This window comes from Schistocerca gregaria, chromosome 5, assembly GCF_023897955.1.
Source record: "Schistocerca gregaria isolate iqSchGreg1 chromosome 5, iqSchGreg1.2, whole genome shotgun sequence".
Classification (NCBI taxonomy): domain Eukaryota; kingdom Metazoa; phylum Arthropoda; class Insecta; order Orthoptera; family Acrididae; genus Schistocerca; species Schistocerca gregaria.
The window spans coordinates 501491680-501508825 of NC_064924.1; the positions used below are offsets into that span (position 1 = coordinate 501491680).

Sequence of the window (17146 nt, forward strand, 5' to 3'; positions counted from 1 at the left end):
AGCCAGACATTGGAGGCATCATAAGGACACAAACTCTGTTTCACAGCAGCATCATTTTGGTGAACACCAAGTAGGACTGTATCTCATCAAGATTCACAAACCACAGTGTAAAAGATGTCCAAACAAATGCAGTTGTTGGAACTTCTTATCCTGTCCGAAATGTCTCCCCTGATACAGGGTTTTGGACAACTTTTCCAAACTCTTCTCATTTGCTAAACCTCACCAATGCTTTTCCTTCATCCCTCATCCTTCACTTCCAACCCTTCTACCAGAGGAAGCAGCTACTAGCTGTGACAGCTTCCAAATTTCCTTACACTTTATAGGCATGTATTTTCCTGCTGCTGCTTTTTTATCTATCCAGTTACATTACATTTTCAAAAATTGAGAATTGATTATTTTAGAAAATATTTATTTTGTGTGTTGGTCATCTGTACTTTATATGAAATAGCAGTATCAGTTTTAATGTTTAGGTCAGAGACTTGGAATCATAACTGCTAGTCAAAGGAGGAGGCCTGATGAAGCAGATATGTGACTCCTGATGTCACAAACTGGTTACAAACGCACACATCAAATAAAGAATAGTGAAGTTAGAAATGAAATGGGCATCAAAATCATACTTCAGAAAATAGAGGAGCACAGGGTAGAACATATTCAAAGTATTTCAGGTGAATGAATTCCTGAATTAATATACAAATATACACTTCAAGGGAAAAGGAATGATGGGTAGCCTAAGAAAAATGGCAAGATCATTTGCAGTCTATTTGAAACTGGGACAGGCAAGTATGCATAAACCAAACTGCATATGGTGATGGTGATATCAAACTACTTATTCAATGCAGTTATCTGCCATCTACTTCGTTGTCAAATGTTTTGTATGCTGTTCCATTACCTATTATGTGGGCAAAGTTATTTGTTTCTACTTTTCACTGTCAATAAATCTAATGGCCTTTCTCCAACCTATCTTTCTTTCCTCTCTGAAGAGGGAATTTATGTTCCTAAAGTGAGGAACAGTTTTTCCATTAGTAGATGTGGCTACCAACAATACTGTACCTCCCCCCCCCCCCCCCCCCCAGCATATGTACTGCTTAGCCATTCTCTCTTTCAATATTTTGTACTTTGCAGTAATAGCTCACACTATTTCAGTTTGAACCTAATCATGCGACAATGCTGCTTTCAATTGGTGTCAGAGCCTCAATTAATTCTATCTCATAACAACTAATTATAGGAAGCTAAACTGGCAACATACTGACAGACCTTCAAAAGTGCATAACGAATTATTGTGTGTCAAAGAAGACAACATCCAACAGATACAACAACACATTTCTAAAATATCGACTCAGATTCAATTACACAGGATGCACACACACGTGCAAAAACACGTACGCACTCCACACACACACACACACACACACACACACACACACACACACACACACACACACACACACACAGGAAAGGAAAATAAAAATAAAAAAGCTTGTTGAAGCATTTCTTCATCAGTATCAATTTCTTTCCTTTGGAGAAGGTGGATAGTCAGAGAAATATTTGCCATTAAAATAATATCAGAAGAAAGAATGGATAAGAAGGATATCACAAAAACGTGTTTTACTGATAATCAAATACGCCTGACTGAAATCAATAGAAGTGACTTTTCAATATTATGTGGCAAACAGATATAAGGTCTAATGACAGGAGAATTATTGATAGCTTGTATGCAGAACAAAGTGCAATTGAGAGATGTAGACAGCTTCAAGAATAAGTGAATGTCAGAGTGGTAGTAAAGAACGTATGCTTATTATTACTACAAGAGTAGGGTGAAAAATAATGCACACATTCTCACTGAATACTATCTAAATGACCTTGAGAAATGTGCCAAGTGGCATGTGGAATGTAACTTCCACCTCTAAGCACTTGCACAGTTTGAATGCATTGCATTCATCCAGTGTATTCTGAGTAACGGGAGTATTGAGACACGTTCTAGTAGTATGTCAACATTAGTTAAACAGTTTGCTGTAATCACTAATTTCAAGTTGCTGCCGCTCATACCTCACCCGTCATTCAACAACATCTTTGCCTCTGTACTTCCGCCTTGACTGATATCTCTGCCCAAACTCTTTGCCTTTACAAATGTCTGATTGTGTCTGTAAATGTATGGACGGATATGTGTGTGTGTGTGGGAGTGTATACCAGTCCTTTATTCCCCTAAGGTAAGTCTTTCCGCTCCCGGGATTGGAATGACTACTTACCCTCTCCCTTAAAACCCACATCCTTTCGTCTTTCCCTTTCCTTCCCTCTTTCCTGACGAAGCAACCATTGGTTGCGAAAGCTTGAATTTTGTGTGTGTGTTTGTGTTTATTTGTGTGTCTATCAACACGCCAACACCTTCGTTTGGTAAGTTACATCATCTTTGTTTTTAGATATATTTTTCTCACGTGGATGTTTCCCTTTATTATCACTCATGCAAATGCAACTCAAACACAAATTATCTCTGTCTTTGGCCGGCCAAAAGCTTATTTGATTGACTGTCTTTTTGTTGTACCTGTCTGTGACTCAAAATCCCCATTATATGGTGAGTAGCACTCTACCTTTTCCATAATGTTGTCATTATTCTATCATGGATTTTCCGTACGTTCACGTAAGTGTATGATAATCCACTGCAAATGTGAAATGCTGATACATTAATAACTAGTGTATCCACCAGACTGTTGAATGCAAGGATGCAAACGTGCATGCATTGTGTTGTATAGATGCAGGATGGCAGTTTGTAAGATGAAGTTCTGTACCTGTTACGCTTGGTCGGTCAATAGAGGTATTGTTAACGCTGTTAGTGGATGAAGTTAGAATTATCGTCCAATGCTGTCCAATATGTGCTTGACTGAAGACAGATCTGACGTTCGAGCAGGAAAAGACAACATATCAACACTCTGTAGAGTATGTTGGACTATAGCAGTGGTATGTGGGCGAGTGTCATCCTGTTGGAAAACACCCCCTAATATGCCATCCACAAATGGCAGCACAACAGGCCAAATCACCAGACTGATGTACAATTTTGCAGTCAGGATGCATGGTATATCCACGAGAACACTCCTGCTGTCATACGAAATCGCACTCCAGACCCTAACTCCAGGTGTAGGTACAGAGTCTAGCATGCAGAGACTCAAATGGCCTCCTTCTAACCAACGCATGAGTATCACAGGCACAGAAGCAGAACCAACTTTCACAGACCTCCACACTGCCCTCCAAAATGAGCTTCCACCTGACACCACTGGAGTCATGAAATCATAAATGTTGGTGGTTTGGGGTCGGTGGAATGTATGCTACGTGACACCTGGCTCAGAGCTGTATTTGAAATAAGCAATTTGTAACAAAGTTCTGTATCACTGTGGTGCCCACTGCTGCTCAAATTGCTGCTGCAGAGGCAGTACAACGTGTCAAATTCATACGCCAAACACGACGGACTTTCTTTGCGGTAGTGCCGCATGACCATCTCAAATTCAGTCTTCTTGCGGCTGTACATTCCTGTGACCAGCCCTGCCAGCAACCATGGACAGTGGCTACATTCCTGTCAAGTCTTTCTGCATGCAAAGAACATCCAGCTTCCCATAGCTCTCTTACATGACCTCATGCAAACTAAGAGAGGTGTTGATAATGACATCTTTGGCACCTCAAAAGCATTCTTAACGAACAGCTCACCATGCCCAATCTCAAAGGTAACTAACACTCTTAACTGTTACAGCATGTATTTAAAGCAAACCTGATTTGCATCCTCATACTGGCGCTACTATCACCAGTCTTATGCAACTGCTGTGAATGGAAAACATGATTATAATACCAGAACCAAAACCAATCTGTATAAGGACTATAAAAGCTTACCATTAGTACAAAAAGGAGTCAAATGCATGGCTATTCATATATATTCAATAACTTACCAGAGCATATCAAAGGTCTTGTAAGTAATAAAGATCGGTTTCATAGTGTATTAAAAAACTACCTGTTGGCTAACTCCTTCTGCTCCAACGATGAATAACTTCACAAGAATTATGGCTCATAACTCTGCATTAGAATTGTACAATATACATGTATCTGAGTAAAAAAGTATCTAAAAAACTGACTCTTTCCACATCCCTCTCCAAGGGATCCATGGAAACTGATAAATGTCATGTAATGTAAACAGTATTGCAACTCCTCATCTGGATTTTGAATGACCTGCTCTCCCTGCAAAACCAATCATTTTATCCTACCTAAAGAAAAAAACTGTAGTTCCAAAGTTACGACTGTTGCTCTCTCCTGTCAAGTGCTCCTAATGGGTGTCATGGGAATTCTGACTCCTGAAGGCAAATATTGACGACTGTCTCCTCAGAAATTTATGTTTTCTGAATATTATATAGCCATTTACAAATCACTTTACATTTACTTCATCAAATTCTCTAACATTTAAGATTAGGCATGTATTTCCAATACTAGATACTGATTTACTATTTCTACATGCTCACCTGTTTCTTTAAGATTTGTGGATTTTCTCTCACTGGAGCTGAGCTGGTTGACCTTTGAGTAACGGGTTTCCAAATACTTTGCCAGTTTCTCTGCTAGAACTGTATCATCATCATCATCCTCATCACTGTCATAATAACAATAATCATCATCCTCGGTGTCATAGTCATTTTCAATCCCCCACATGAATTCACGCTTATGTCCTGATTCATCCATATCTTAAAAGAACCCAAAAGTTCAGCAATATTAAATTTAATTAATTACATACAGAATACAATTTCAATGATTAAACAGACACAAACCAAAAACAATCATGAAAAACCAAAATACTAAAATTGAGTAAAACAGGACTGCCACAAGTTTCCCAAGTGAAATTCCCTGATATTTCCGATTTCCAGACAAGTTTTAGCGTTTTTCCCTGACAAATTTTGAGATCTCAAGGGTGAATAAGGCATAATTCGTATCACTTCAGGCAGGGGGGTTACGTTCATAGTCTCAGGTGTTATTGAATTTAGCATATGTTAAAACACATATTTTTTTTTTGTTTTCTCCAAAAAAATTTCCTGCCCCAAGATACAGGCCTCCAAAAATGGCACTGCGAACACCATTCTGAAGATGCGAATTTCAGAAATTTTTTAAAATGCTGAACCTCTGTAACAGTTCTACATATTTTATTAGTTTCTTTTATGTGAAAGATAATTGCTTTATGATTACAATGTTATCCTCTGTTTGGACATACCTGTCAAAGTTCTTTTCCTGTTGCCTTTTGAATTTTTTTTAATAATTTATAGAATTTTTTTTCATAAATGTGAATCCAGGAAAGTTAGATTTTTTTTTTGATTAGTACCTTGTAGTACCATATTCTCTATAACGGAGAGCTTACACTTTTAAGTTGGACAGGTTTTATTTTATTTTTTTAATTTTAACTTTCAAGAGTAATGTATGTTTTCACTGAAGTTGTTTCTTACTAATTTCTTTGTTACAATGTTTATTTCTATTGTCTTTGTTGCAGTTATTTCTTTCACTTTCATTGCTGCAGATATTTCTTACACTTTCTTGTCACTTTCTTTGTTGTGGTTGTTCATTGCAAGTTTTTCATTGTAGTTTTTTAGTGCTAATTTGCTCACTCAAGAGGCTTCTACGAAATCTGAGACCATCCAGTGAGTTCTGTTTTTTTGTGAGGAATTTGCCAGTTGACACAGTTGCAGTGTGTTTTGCGAAAAGGACTGTTTGAAATGTCTTCTTACTGGGGCCACAGGAGAGTGAAGTGCACTGACTATTTGCATATCTATAAATCAGTGACACACATGACAAACAAAAAAACAGACTTTGTTCATGTTGGGAATAAGTGTTCTCATTTGTAGACTCTGTTTCAAAGTAAAGACGTTTTCAGTGAAGACTTTTTGTGTTCTAAATGTTTTGACAGAATAACAAAATGATAGTATCTGAACAACGTGAAGCCTCCCATGACACAGATGATGCAGATTTTGCATCAATAGAGGAAGAATTAAATACCCTGAATCAGTCATCTACAGAGGTAGGTGTTAGTCCTGTTAAGAAACGGTGGTCAGTGAAGTTGAATCATAAGCTCTATGCATCAAGAAAGCACAGTGAAATTACTAAAGCTATGGATGAATACAGTACAGCAAAACTGACCACAATCTTCAAAGTAGAAATTCCATCTTCAGAAGAAAATGAACCAAAGCACTATTACACCTCTTGCCAGGAATTTTTCATAAATATCAATTCAGCTGTTAAATATTGTGCATCCTACAGTGAAAAGGTGTAAGTTTTAACTATTATTCCAGAGACATTTTCAAAGAAAACAATTCTGAACCACGGTATCAAAGTACATGGTAGACAAATCAAGAAATGTGAGCTCTGTAAAAGGAGTCTTTGGAAGACCAGATCCCTATTATGGTCATCTTGTAGAAGCAAATCAAGTTCAAGTAGTGCAGTCATTTTATTTCTAAGATATTTGTTCTCGCCAGAGTGCCAACAAAAAATACACTATAACTGTAACGGTTGAAGATCAAAAAGTTGTGAAAGTGAAGCAGTACATGACTCACAATATTAAAGAAACTTTTGTAAGTTATAAGAACAACTACACAACTTCAAATATTGAAAGACCAAAATGTTACGCACTACGACCTAAGCGGGCAGTTCCACACCCACCCAGAGATGTCTGTTTAAGTGTGTACTGCACAAATTTTGAACTTGTGTAGTAACTTTGAAGAACTTACTGGAGCACGTGACATACGACACCTTGGTTGGGCGTGTGAAGTCATTAGTTGCCTGGGATGTAAAGCGAGAGACTTTTTCAAGAGTGTGGTGACTACCCTGGAAAGGGAGGACTGTCTTTGCAAACACTTGGCCTGTAGCAGATAGCTCTGCAGAAATGACATATGCGACATGGGAGGAAAATAAACTAAATAAGAAAGCTGTTGCCTTTGATAGATTCATTGATGAATTTGGTAAATGGTCAGTGAAAGCAGTAAAGCACGAGCATCTGAATAAATTGCAACAACAACACACTGCAGAAGTGGAAGTGTGTCTACAGGCTGAAGAACTATGTTTAGTGCTTCACTATGATTTTGCCGAGAACTGGTCTGTAATTCTTCCACAAGAAGTACAAGGGTATCGTTAGAGTAATGATCATGTTTAAATTTTTACAGGAGTGACATATTTTCAAGACAAAACCACAAGTGTTGCAGTTATAAGTGATGACACAGGACATGACTCAGCACATGCTTTGCTAGCAATACGAAAAATTCTTCAACTGCAAAAAGGGGCAGAGAAGCTCATCATTATTTCTGATGAAGTTCCTAGACATTTCAAAAATTGTTACCAGCTGTTTGAATTGATTAAGTCGCTTGTGCCAACTGACTGGGATTACAGTGCTACTGGTCATGGGAAGGGGCCTTGTAATGGTGCAGGAGGCCTGCTGAAGCACCATGCTACCAAACATAATCTTTCCAGACCAAATACAGTTGTGATTCAGAATACTGAGAGTTGTGAAATCTTACGCATCCACAGCACTCATTCTTTTGCCCGAAGAGGAAATCGAAGAATTCCATAAGCAGAAAAAAGATGAATGGCCCAAAGAAACTACTCCTGTGAAAGAAATTCAAAAGACATTTCTGGACTCGAAGTGATGGGTGAAATCATATTGCACGCACTTTAAAGAACAAGAAAGAAGAAATTTCATTCGTTCAGCCAACATCTCAAGAACAGCAGGACAATATTCAGATTCACAACCTGAAGAGTGGGATGTTTGTGGCTAGTATGTATGACTGTGATTGGTGGATTGCATAGATTATAGACACCAGTTATGAGTTAAACGAAACTGTAGTGAACTTTATGCTAGCACAGGAACCAGCTGCTGGATACAGGTTTCCAGCTGGACAGCAACAACGCCATCGAAGTTCACTTCCTGTTCACAATGTTTTGAAGACTGTTAAGTACTCCAGTTGCTATTGGTTCAACAGGAAGGCATCACTCTATATCAAAGGAAGATACTGAAACAGTGGAACACATTTTTAGTTCATTGACTGGCTAATTTGATAATGTCAGTACAAAACAGAGTGCGCAGAAGTTGTATAAATCTAAACCTTCAAGTCTTTGGACCCTTTACACACATTTTGGAACCATTTAAAATGATTGAAAGATGAGTCTCTTACTCATCTTTCAAAACCAAAATTATGTTAAATTAGGCTAGGTTTTGAAGTGGAAATAAAACAGGTTTTATGTACAGCAAATATTTCAATTGTTTATAAAACCAGTTCAACCTATAAGTGGAAGCTCTCCTTTTCAGGGGATGTAGAAATACACAGTACTAATCAACAGAAAAAAAAATAAAAAAATATGAATTGGCATTAAAAAAATATTCCATAAATTATAAAAAAGACCAGAATGCTAAAGTAAAAGAACTTTGGCAGATAAGTCCAAATGGAGGATTTCTTTGCAATCATAAAGCAATAATCTTTCAAATAAAAAAACCTAACCAAATTCTTAGAAATGTTCCAGGGATACAGCATTTTAAAATTTTTTCCAAAATTCGCATCTTCCGAATTTCAAAATGGTATGCGCAGTGCCATCTTCGGAGGCCTGTATATCAGAGCAGAATTTTTTTTTTAAGAAAACAAAAAATATACATGTTCCTTACTTAGTCCTTCATTTAACACATGCTAAATTCAATAACATCCAAGACTGTGAATGTAAAATTTTTGCCTGAATTGATAGGTACCATGCCTTGGATAATTCACAACTTTCACGAAAGTTTTGTTCCTAACAAATTACAAAAATAAACTGATACACTTGTGTACAGCTATTTTTCTTTTCTTGAAAGTAAATTTATTTCAGTATCTTGTGCATGTTTTCCAAATGCATGTTCCTGTTGACGCTAGCTTATTCTCTGCAACGACACACCTACAACTTAGCCAACTGGTGTAGATGTATTTAAAATGAATTACAAATTATGGAGTCTCTTCATACATTAACAAAAGTTTGAAAGCTGCCTCCAAAACTGTAGTTAAATAACTGTTAGGCATGCTCATGCAAGAATGTTGTTTCAACTCTGTAAATCACTGGGTTCTGCATCGTATCATCAGCAGCTTTCAACGACCAAGCTGCCATGCACACCGTAGATGTGGCCCAGAATGTCCAGTCACAGTACTCAATGCAAGATGGTTCATTATCTGTCAAAGAACATAGTCCCTTTAATACAACTTAAAAATAAAACATGGAAGTAATGCAAATCCTACTGCTAAACAGGAGCAAACAGGAAAGACAGCACAAATTATTCTATAATTAGGTATTAACTGAAAATCACACCTAGTCATTCTATGTGTAGAATCAACACATGTGCAACTATTCAACCCATATTTTTCAGCGTATCTCACTGAACTGGAGACAGAACGAAATTCAAGAATTCATATCTGCCAAAAATACATGTGATTTCAATTGTCCGAGACTGCAGACGTATGTGCGAGTTGTATTTGTGTGTGTGTGTGTGTGTGTGTGTGTGTGTGTGTGTGTGTGTGTGTGTACTGTTGACAAAGGCCTTAAAGGCTGAAAGCTATAATTGTGTGAATCTTTTTGTTGTGCCTATTGCGACTCAGCATATCCTTCATATGGTGAGTAGTACCTTTCTTTCTCTAATATTGTTACATTCCATCCTGGATTTTCCATTGTTTGAAAAACACATTTTGGATTTTCACTATTAACCCAACAGTTCACACTTAGCCTGTTCAATGCAACCGTTGATCTTGTAGGAACCTTGGCTTTTAACATTGTGATTTCTGTAGAACAGGTCACAAATGTTCCAGATTTATGATGCACATTATTATTATTTTTTTTTTAATTGAGCTGATCAACTTTATTGTAATATACTTAAGATAAAAATACATGAAACTCTATTATTATGCAGCTTCCCAAGTCTTGAACTCTCCAATGGTATAAATCTTAATCCAGTACACAACTCACATGCAATTAATGACTATAACTGCAATCTGTAGTAAGAACGTAAGCATACATTTGCAAATAAGCATTTAAAACTGTTGGCCAAAAATGTTAATCCTGTTTGTTTTATAGTACACAAAACAAAAAAATTAGCTACATCTCGATAAAATGTGCACTCTTCCTTCAAAAATGTTTTATTGCATTCTAACCACGCCGTACTGCAAAAATTTCCTGTTATCTTGTAACACAGCTATTAATAGTAACAACTGTTTACAATTAGTGAATTAGTGGGAATTGGTGAAGTTCAGTGGCAGGAGGAACACCATTCCTGATCAGGTGAAAACAGTGTTATAAACACAAAGGTGAAATAGGGGTAATGTGGAAAGTGGATTTAATAATGAATAGGAAAATGGGAATGCAAGTGTGCTACTATCTGGCAGTAGGAAAAAGCAGAGAAGGAAAAATGGTAGGTGAATATGGATTGAGGGAAAGGAATGGAAGAGGAAGCTGCTTGGTAGAATTTTGCACACACCAAAATTTAATCCTTTTATGTATATAGACTGATGTGGCAAGTGAAAATTTGTACCAATGCTGGGAATCGAAGCCAGATCTCCTGCTTTTGAGGTAGGTGGATGAGCTAACTTCGTACAGTGATTCACACAACTGCACAGATTACCCTGGCATGCCACCCTCCTTGATACTAATTCTCACTGCCACCTAATTCTGTTATAAATTCCCCCTTACACACGAACAGAATTGCCGCCTAATAGGCAGGAACACTAAGCTAAAAAGGTGGAAGGAGTATATAGAGGGTCTATACTAGGGAAATGAACCTTGGAAGGTAACGTTATAGAAAGAGAAGTGGACGTAAAGAGGAGATGGGAAATAGGATACTGCGAGAAGTTTTTGACAGAGCTCTGAAAGACAAGGCCCCGGGGATAGACAAAAATTACAGGGAGAGTCAGTCACGACAGAACTCTTCCATCTGGCATGCAAGATGTATCAGGTGGTCAAAACACCTTCAGACTTCAAACTGAATGTAATAATTCCAATTCCAAAAAAAAGCAGGCGCTGAGAGGCGTCAAAATGACCAAACTATCAGTTTAATAAATCACAGTTTCAAAATACTAGCACAACTTCTTTACAGAAGAATTGAAAAATTGGTGGAAGGTGATATCAGGGAAGATCAGTTTGGATCCCAGGGAACTGAAGGAACTCTTGAGGCAGTACTGCCCCTATGATTTATATTAGAAGATAGGTTAAGGAAAGACAAACATGTTTATAACATCTGTAGACTTGGTGAAAGCTTTTGACAATGTTGACTGGAATATCTTCTTTGAAATTCTGAAGGCAGGAGGGGTAAGACAGGGAGCAAAACACTATTCAAAACTTGTACAGAAACCAGACAGCAGTTATAAGAGTGGCAATGGTTGAGAAGGGAGTGAGACACGGTTATAGCTTATCTCTGACGTTATTCAATCTGTACAGTGAACAACCAGTACAGGAACCCGAAGAAAAATTTGGAGTAAGAATGAAAGTTCAGGGAGATGAAGTAAAAACTTTACAGTTTGCCAATGACACTGTAATTCTGTTGGAGATGCAAAGAACTTGGAAGACAGTGTCTCGAAAGAAAAAAATGAACAGCGAAACAAGGATATGAAGTGTGGTATAACTAAATCAGGTGATGCTACAGGAAATCAGTAGATGAGTTTTGCTATTTGGATAGCAAAATAAATTATGGTGGCTGAAGTAGAGAGAATATAAAATGCGGACTAAGAATGACAAGAAAAGTGTTTCTGGAGAAGAGAGATTTGTTAACAGTGAATACAGATTTAAGTGTTAGAATCGTTTTCTGGAGGTACTAGTACAGGGTGTTACCATTAATGGAAGTGAAACATGGGCAATAAACAGTTAACACAAAAACAGAACAGAAGTTTTTGGTATATGGTGCTACAGAAAAATGTTGAAGATTACGTGGGTTGACCACACAACTAATGAGGAGATACTGAAGAGAATTGGGGAAACAGGAAATTTGTGGCAATACTTGACCAACAGATGGGATCAGTTGGTAGGACACATTCTGAGATATCAAGGGATCAACAGTTTAGTACTGGAGGGAAGTGTGGGGGGTACATATCGTACAGGAGAGCAAGAGATGCATACAGTAAGCAGATTCAGAAATATGTAGGATGCAGTAGTTATTCGGAGATTAAGAGGTTCGCACAGGATAGAGCAGCATGGAGAGGTGCATCAAGCTAGTCTTCAGACTGAAGATCCCAACAACATACAGCTGTCAGTTCAACGGGCGACAAGAAACGTCTTAAATCTGATTGGGCGGAAACCGTGACGCCATAATCTCAACTGCCAGTTCTCATTGGTGCCTTCCTGCCTTCCAAACAATCAACTTCATAGGACTTAACTCTGTCTAGTCGCTCCCTTTAGACAAGTTATGGAAGTTCTCTAAAATGTATGAGAAATATAGCCTTCTTAAAGACCGCCCATCAATTTAGAATTACAAATCAAGAAATAAACCTGTTATATAAGGTATGAACACAATCAAAACATTCTTCTGAAATAGAAAATTTTCTTCTGCTTAAGAAAATACAAGATCAAATGAATTTGTTCTGTACGTAATGTAACCAAATACAAATCAATCCCTTTAAGTTAAAAGGTTAATTAGCCCATACAAGCAGTATTTCTTTCAGTTAGTACAATTTCTACAAACATGTGCCTGTTAACACGTTTATTTACATTTCATTCCCTGAATTTTTCGCTATGAACGACTGTTAGTAGCCTCTGCACTTACGAGATACATACCTGGGTTGAATATCGGTAGACTCTATCCACTGTCTGCTATTGATATAATCCCTGTTTATACAGTAAAATTTTCAAATTATGAGATGTCACGTGCTAATTTTTGTGACCTTACTCGGTTTACCAGACAGTCACGAAAAAATCTTCAAGACACACGCTAAGATTACTCGGCTTCGAAAATAGTGTCGGTACCTATTATTGCCAGCAAAAATTTTAGTTTCTCATTGCGCGATCAGAATTAATTATATCAGAAGGTATCTGTTGTGCGCTTAAGTTTTGATTGCATTCTTTAACAATTAATTCTTCGTTATTGTTAATTTCAATTACTGACAACTCTTGAGCTATATCAAGAATGATAAGGCCTCTGAATAAGCGACTGGTGAAGTCGGTCTCACCTTACTGCTGATCAGGATCGCGCAAATAATATCGTCCACAATGCAGCGAAAATTCCTGGTCTCGATCACTACCCTTTGTGTACTGCAACAGCCTCGCACCAACTTCGAAGAGTCAGGTACGCCTCGTACTGATTCGTTGACTGCGATTGTCAAATAATAGCGCTTTGACAACAATAGGCCTTTCATTGTTCAAGAGAGTGTAGACAATATTTTCCAAAGTAAATAAAAAAGTGGACGGATCCCAATGAAAACAGATAAGTTACGGCATATATCTCTCGTTGTGTGGCTGTCAACGAGTCGTCATTTTGCGCAACATTTGTTACTGAAATGTGACTGCAATGAAATATCGCTTTGTTTCTTTTACAAGCTTTCGTTTTTCATTTAGGATAAATGTGTGATATTACTTTACCTCTTACTTAAATTTGTACTAATTCCAGCTTTACAAAAGAAACAAAAAATTGACACTCTTGTTAGGCCTGAGTGCAACTGCCTCACGATGTCAGGAGATAAAAGAAACAAAAAATTGACTCTATTATGGAGTCGTAGTGCAACTGCCTCACGACGTCAGTAATCGAGATTATGACGCACTAGCTGTCCAAATGTTTTCAAATTTGGGCAACTTTTACAACTCCCCACGGACATAAGAATCTGTCCATTAACGTAAACGCTGTGTAGAAACATACACTACGAGATTATTACGTTCATGAAGTAGAAAGGTAGGACATACTTTTCTTCCACAAAGCTAGCCAATGTGTGGAATACTTCTGGAATTGTAGCGCATTTAAGAAATAGTTTAGTATTGTTTGAAGAGATACAGCAAACAGCCATTTTTATAAAACTTTATGCCAAGACACTTTTCGTTTTCGGGTCCCAAGGGAAAGAGCTGTCTTGGCATGTAAGAAAAAAAAAAAGCCAACAAGAGAACATTAAAATGGAAAGGATAAGAGGTAACGGTACCCTAAAACATAAAATTCGATTTGCATTGACGACTGAGTTTCTCAAATGTTTATAGTATTTCAGTGAACTATATTCCAGATCTAGTCCCTTGAATGTATGCTAAAAGGATTTTGACCTGTTCAGACCAGTGGCATTTGTAGCATGTGTCATTTGAGTGGGCCAAAATTTAAACTCAGTGGGCCTAACTACGAGTTCATATGGAGACAATACAGTTTAAAATTTTAATTTGTTGGCCTTACGAAATTTCACCAATAAATTTATTTCGTTATTTTGATCCATCTTTGAGCATTTTTATGCAATCAATATCGTCATAGCGAGTTTACATATTATATTATACAAATACAGTTTGTTGACATAGTTACAGTACACATATTAATAATAATAATACAAGGCACATAAAATATACACTAGAGAACAATTTCTTAATTTTACAGTACACAGAAAATAATATACAGAAGAATCAAATAAACTATTAACATACTAAGGTAAGTACAAAATAGCTTACAGTTAGAAATAATTTTGTATCTCAGGTCATCGTTAGAACAGTTCTGAAATATTGTAGAAATTCTTTTATTTCCACCATTTTACAGTTTTTGTTCTAAGGTCATTAAGTGAGACATGATGCGCCTGTAAAGGTAAACTATTAAATAATTTTATGCCTAGGTATTAGTAACTAGACTGTATTCTCTTTAATCTAGCTGTGGATATATCTATCTGCTTCTTCTGCGTTGCTTTAAGTTAGTGTACAGCTTCCCTTAAGATGTAGTTGTTAAAGTTTTCTTTAGTAGGCAACAATATATATGTAGTGATGGGACTGTCAATACTTTTAAGTCTTTAAAGAGCGGTCTGCAGGAAGTTTTAGAGTTTGTAAGTCCAGAAATAGATCTTTTCTGCCAGACGAATTTATTTTTTTATTTTTTTTTTTTTTTTTTGCCCCTGCTTAATTACCCCATAAAAGGATGCCATATTGGAGGTGACAGTGGAAGGAGCGTAACAGAAGTCAAGTAACACAGGTGTTGTTACAAATCTCTGTAGTTTTGTCAATAAAAAGGTAACCTGTGAGAGCTTACTGTGTTTGTGGACTGTGTGCTTTGGCCAGTTTAATTTGGAATCAAGGTTTATATGAATTAGTTTAACAGTTGAGGACTCAGTTTCAAGGCTTGATAAACTGAAAGTGATGTTCGCTGTCTCAACATAGTTGATGGATAGCTCATTGTCTTTGAATGATACATTACAAAGGTATTCTTTGTTTTCCAGCTCCAATTTGTTTATGTCTTTTCCATAGCTAATGAATGCTGTGTCATGAATGTAAAGTACAGTTTTGCAAATTATGTTACTGGGAAGATGATCCACAAAGATTATTACCAGTAAAGGGCCAAGTACAGAATCCTGAGGAATGCCTCAAGTTACATCTAAGTATTGGGACTTTTGGTTATAGTAAACTACAATTTGTCTCTTATCACTGAGACAGGAGCTTATGACAGACAATTCTAAGTCTCTGACTCCACAACACCAAAGTTTCTTCAGTAGCACTGTATGGTTCACCATATCAAATACCTTGCATAGGCCAACTAGAATTATGCAGCAGATAATCTTGAATCAAATGAGTTTTGTATAAAAGAAATTATTACAACAGACATCATTATGTACCAAATTTGGATTGTAATGCAGATTAAATTTATGTATGTATTTGTGCTTTATAGTCAGTGTATACTTGTAGTTATGGTGTGCATTTATGTATTTGCATTAATGAGACAAAATTTTGTAGCATGGCTATATGTTAGCAATATTTGCAGTGAACTGGACTTCTGTATGCAGCTTTTTTCTTGGTAAAGGGAATCATTTTGTCATTCCCCATTGAAAGTTCTATCTTGTTGCCTTTGACTAACTTGAAATACACTCCTGGAAATGGAAAAAAGAACACATTGACACCGGTGTGTCAGACCCACCATACTTGCTCCGGACACTGCGAGAGGGCTGTACAAGCAATGATCACACGCACGGCACAGCGGACACACAAGGAACCGCTGTGTTGGCCGTCGAATGGCGCTAGCTGCGCAGCATTTGTGCACAGCCGCCGTCAGTGTCAGCCAGTTTGCCGTGGCATACGGAGCTCCATCGCAGTCTTTAACACTGGTAGCATGCCGCGACAGTGTGGACGTGAACCGTATGTGCAGTTGACGGACTTTGAGCGAGAGCGTATAGTGGGAGGCCGGGTGGACGTACCGCCGAATTGCTCAACACGTGGGGCGTGAGGTCTCCACAGTACATCGATGTTGTCGCCAGTGGTCGGCGGAAGGTGCACGTGCCCGTCGACCTGGGACCGGACCGCAGCGACGCACGGATGCACGCCAAGACCGTAGAATCCTACGCAGTGCCGTAGAGGACCGCACCGCCACTTCCCAGCAAATTAGGGACACTGTTGCTCCTGGGGTATCGGCGAGGACCATTCGCAACCGTCTCCAAGAAGCTGGGCTACTGTCCCGCACACCGTTAGGCCGTCTTCCGCTCACGCCCCAACATCGTGCAGCCCGCCTCCAGTGGTGTCGCGACAGACGTGAATGGAGGGACGAATGGAGACAGGTCGTCTTCAGCGATGAGAGTCGCTTCTGCCTTGGTGCCAATGATGGTCGTATGCGTGTTTGGCGCCTTGCAGGTGAGCGCCACAATCAGGACTGCATACGACCGAGGCACACAGGGCCAACACCCGGCATCATGGTGTGAGGAGCGATCTCCTACATTGGCTGTACACCTCTGGTGATGGTCGAGGGTACACTGAATAGTGCACGGTACATCCAAACCGTCATCGAACCCATAGTTCTACCATTCCTAGACCGGTAAGGGAACTTGCTGTTCCAACAGGACAATGCACGTCCGCATGTATCCCGTGCCACCCAACGTGCTCTAGAAGGTGTAAGTCAACTACCCTGGCCAGCAAGATCTCCGGATCTGTCCCCCATTGAGCATGTTTGGGACTGGATGAAGCGTCGTCTCACGCGGTCTGCACGTCCAGCACGAACGCTGGTCCA

The 17146-nt window shown here is 38.4% G+C and overlaps 1 protein-coding gene across 5 annotated transcripts in view; it reads right to left on the reverse strand.

The window, feature by feature from the left end:
* The window catches only part of LOC126272343 (uncharacterized), a 313886-nt gene extending 300518 nt beyond the window's left edge, over positions 1 to 13368 (reverse strand). The window contains exons 1-2 of one of the 5 annotated variants that reach the window (XM_049975141.1): positions 12769 to 13368; positions 4494 to 4709 (exon numbers count right to left, since the gene is read on the reverse strand). In XM_049975141.1, coding sequence (XP_049831098.1) covers positions 4494 to 4707 — 214 coding nt within the window. In that variant the 5' untranslated portion in view covers positions 4708 to 4709; positions 12769 to 13368. The remainder of the gene's footprint in view (positions 1 to 4493; positions 4710 to 12768) is intronic. The other 4 variants (XM_049975140.1, XM_049975138.1, XM_049975139.1 and 1 more) reach the window with 4 other exon arrangements.
* Between the last annotated feature and the right edge of the window lie 3778 nt (positions 13369 to 17146).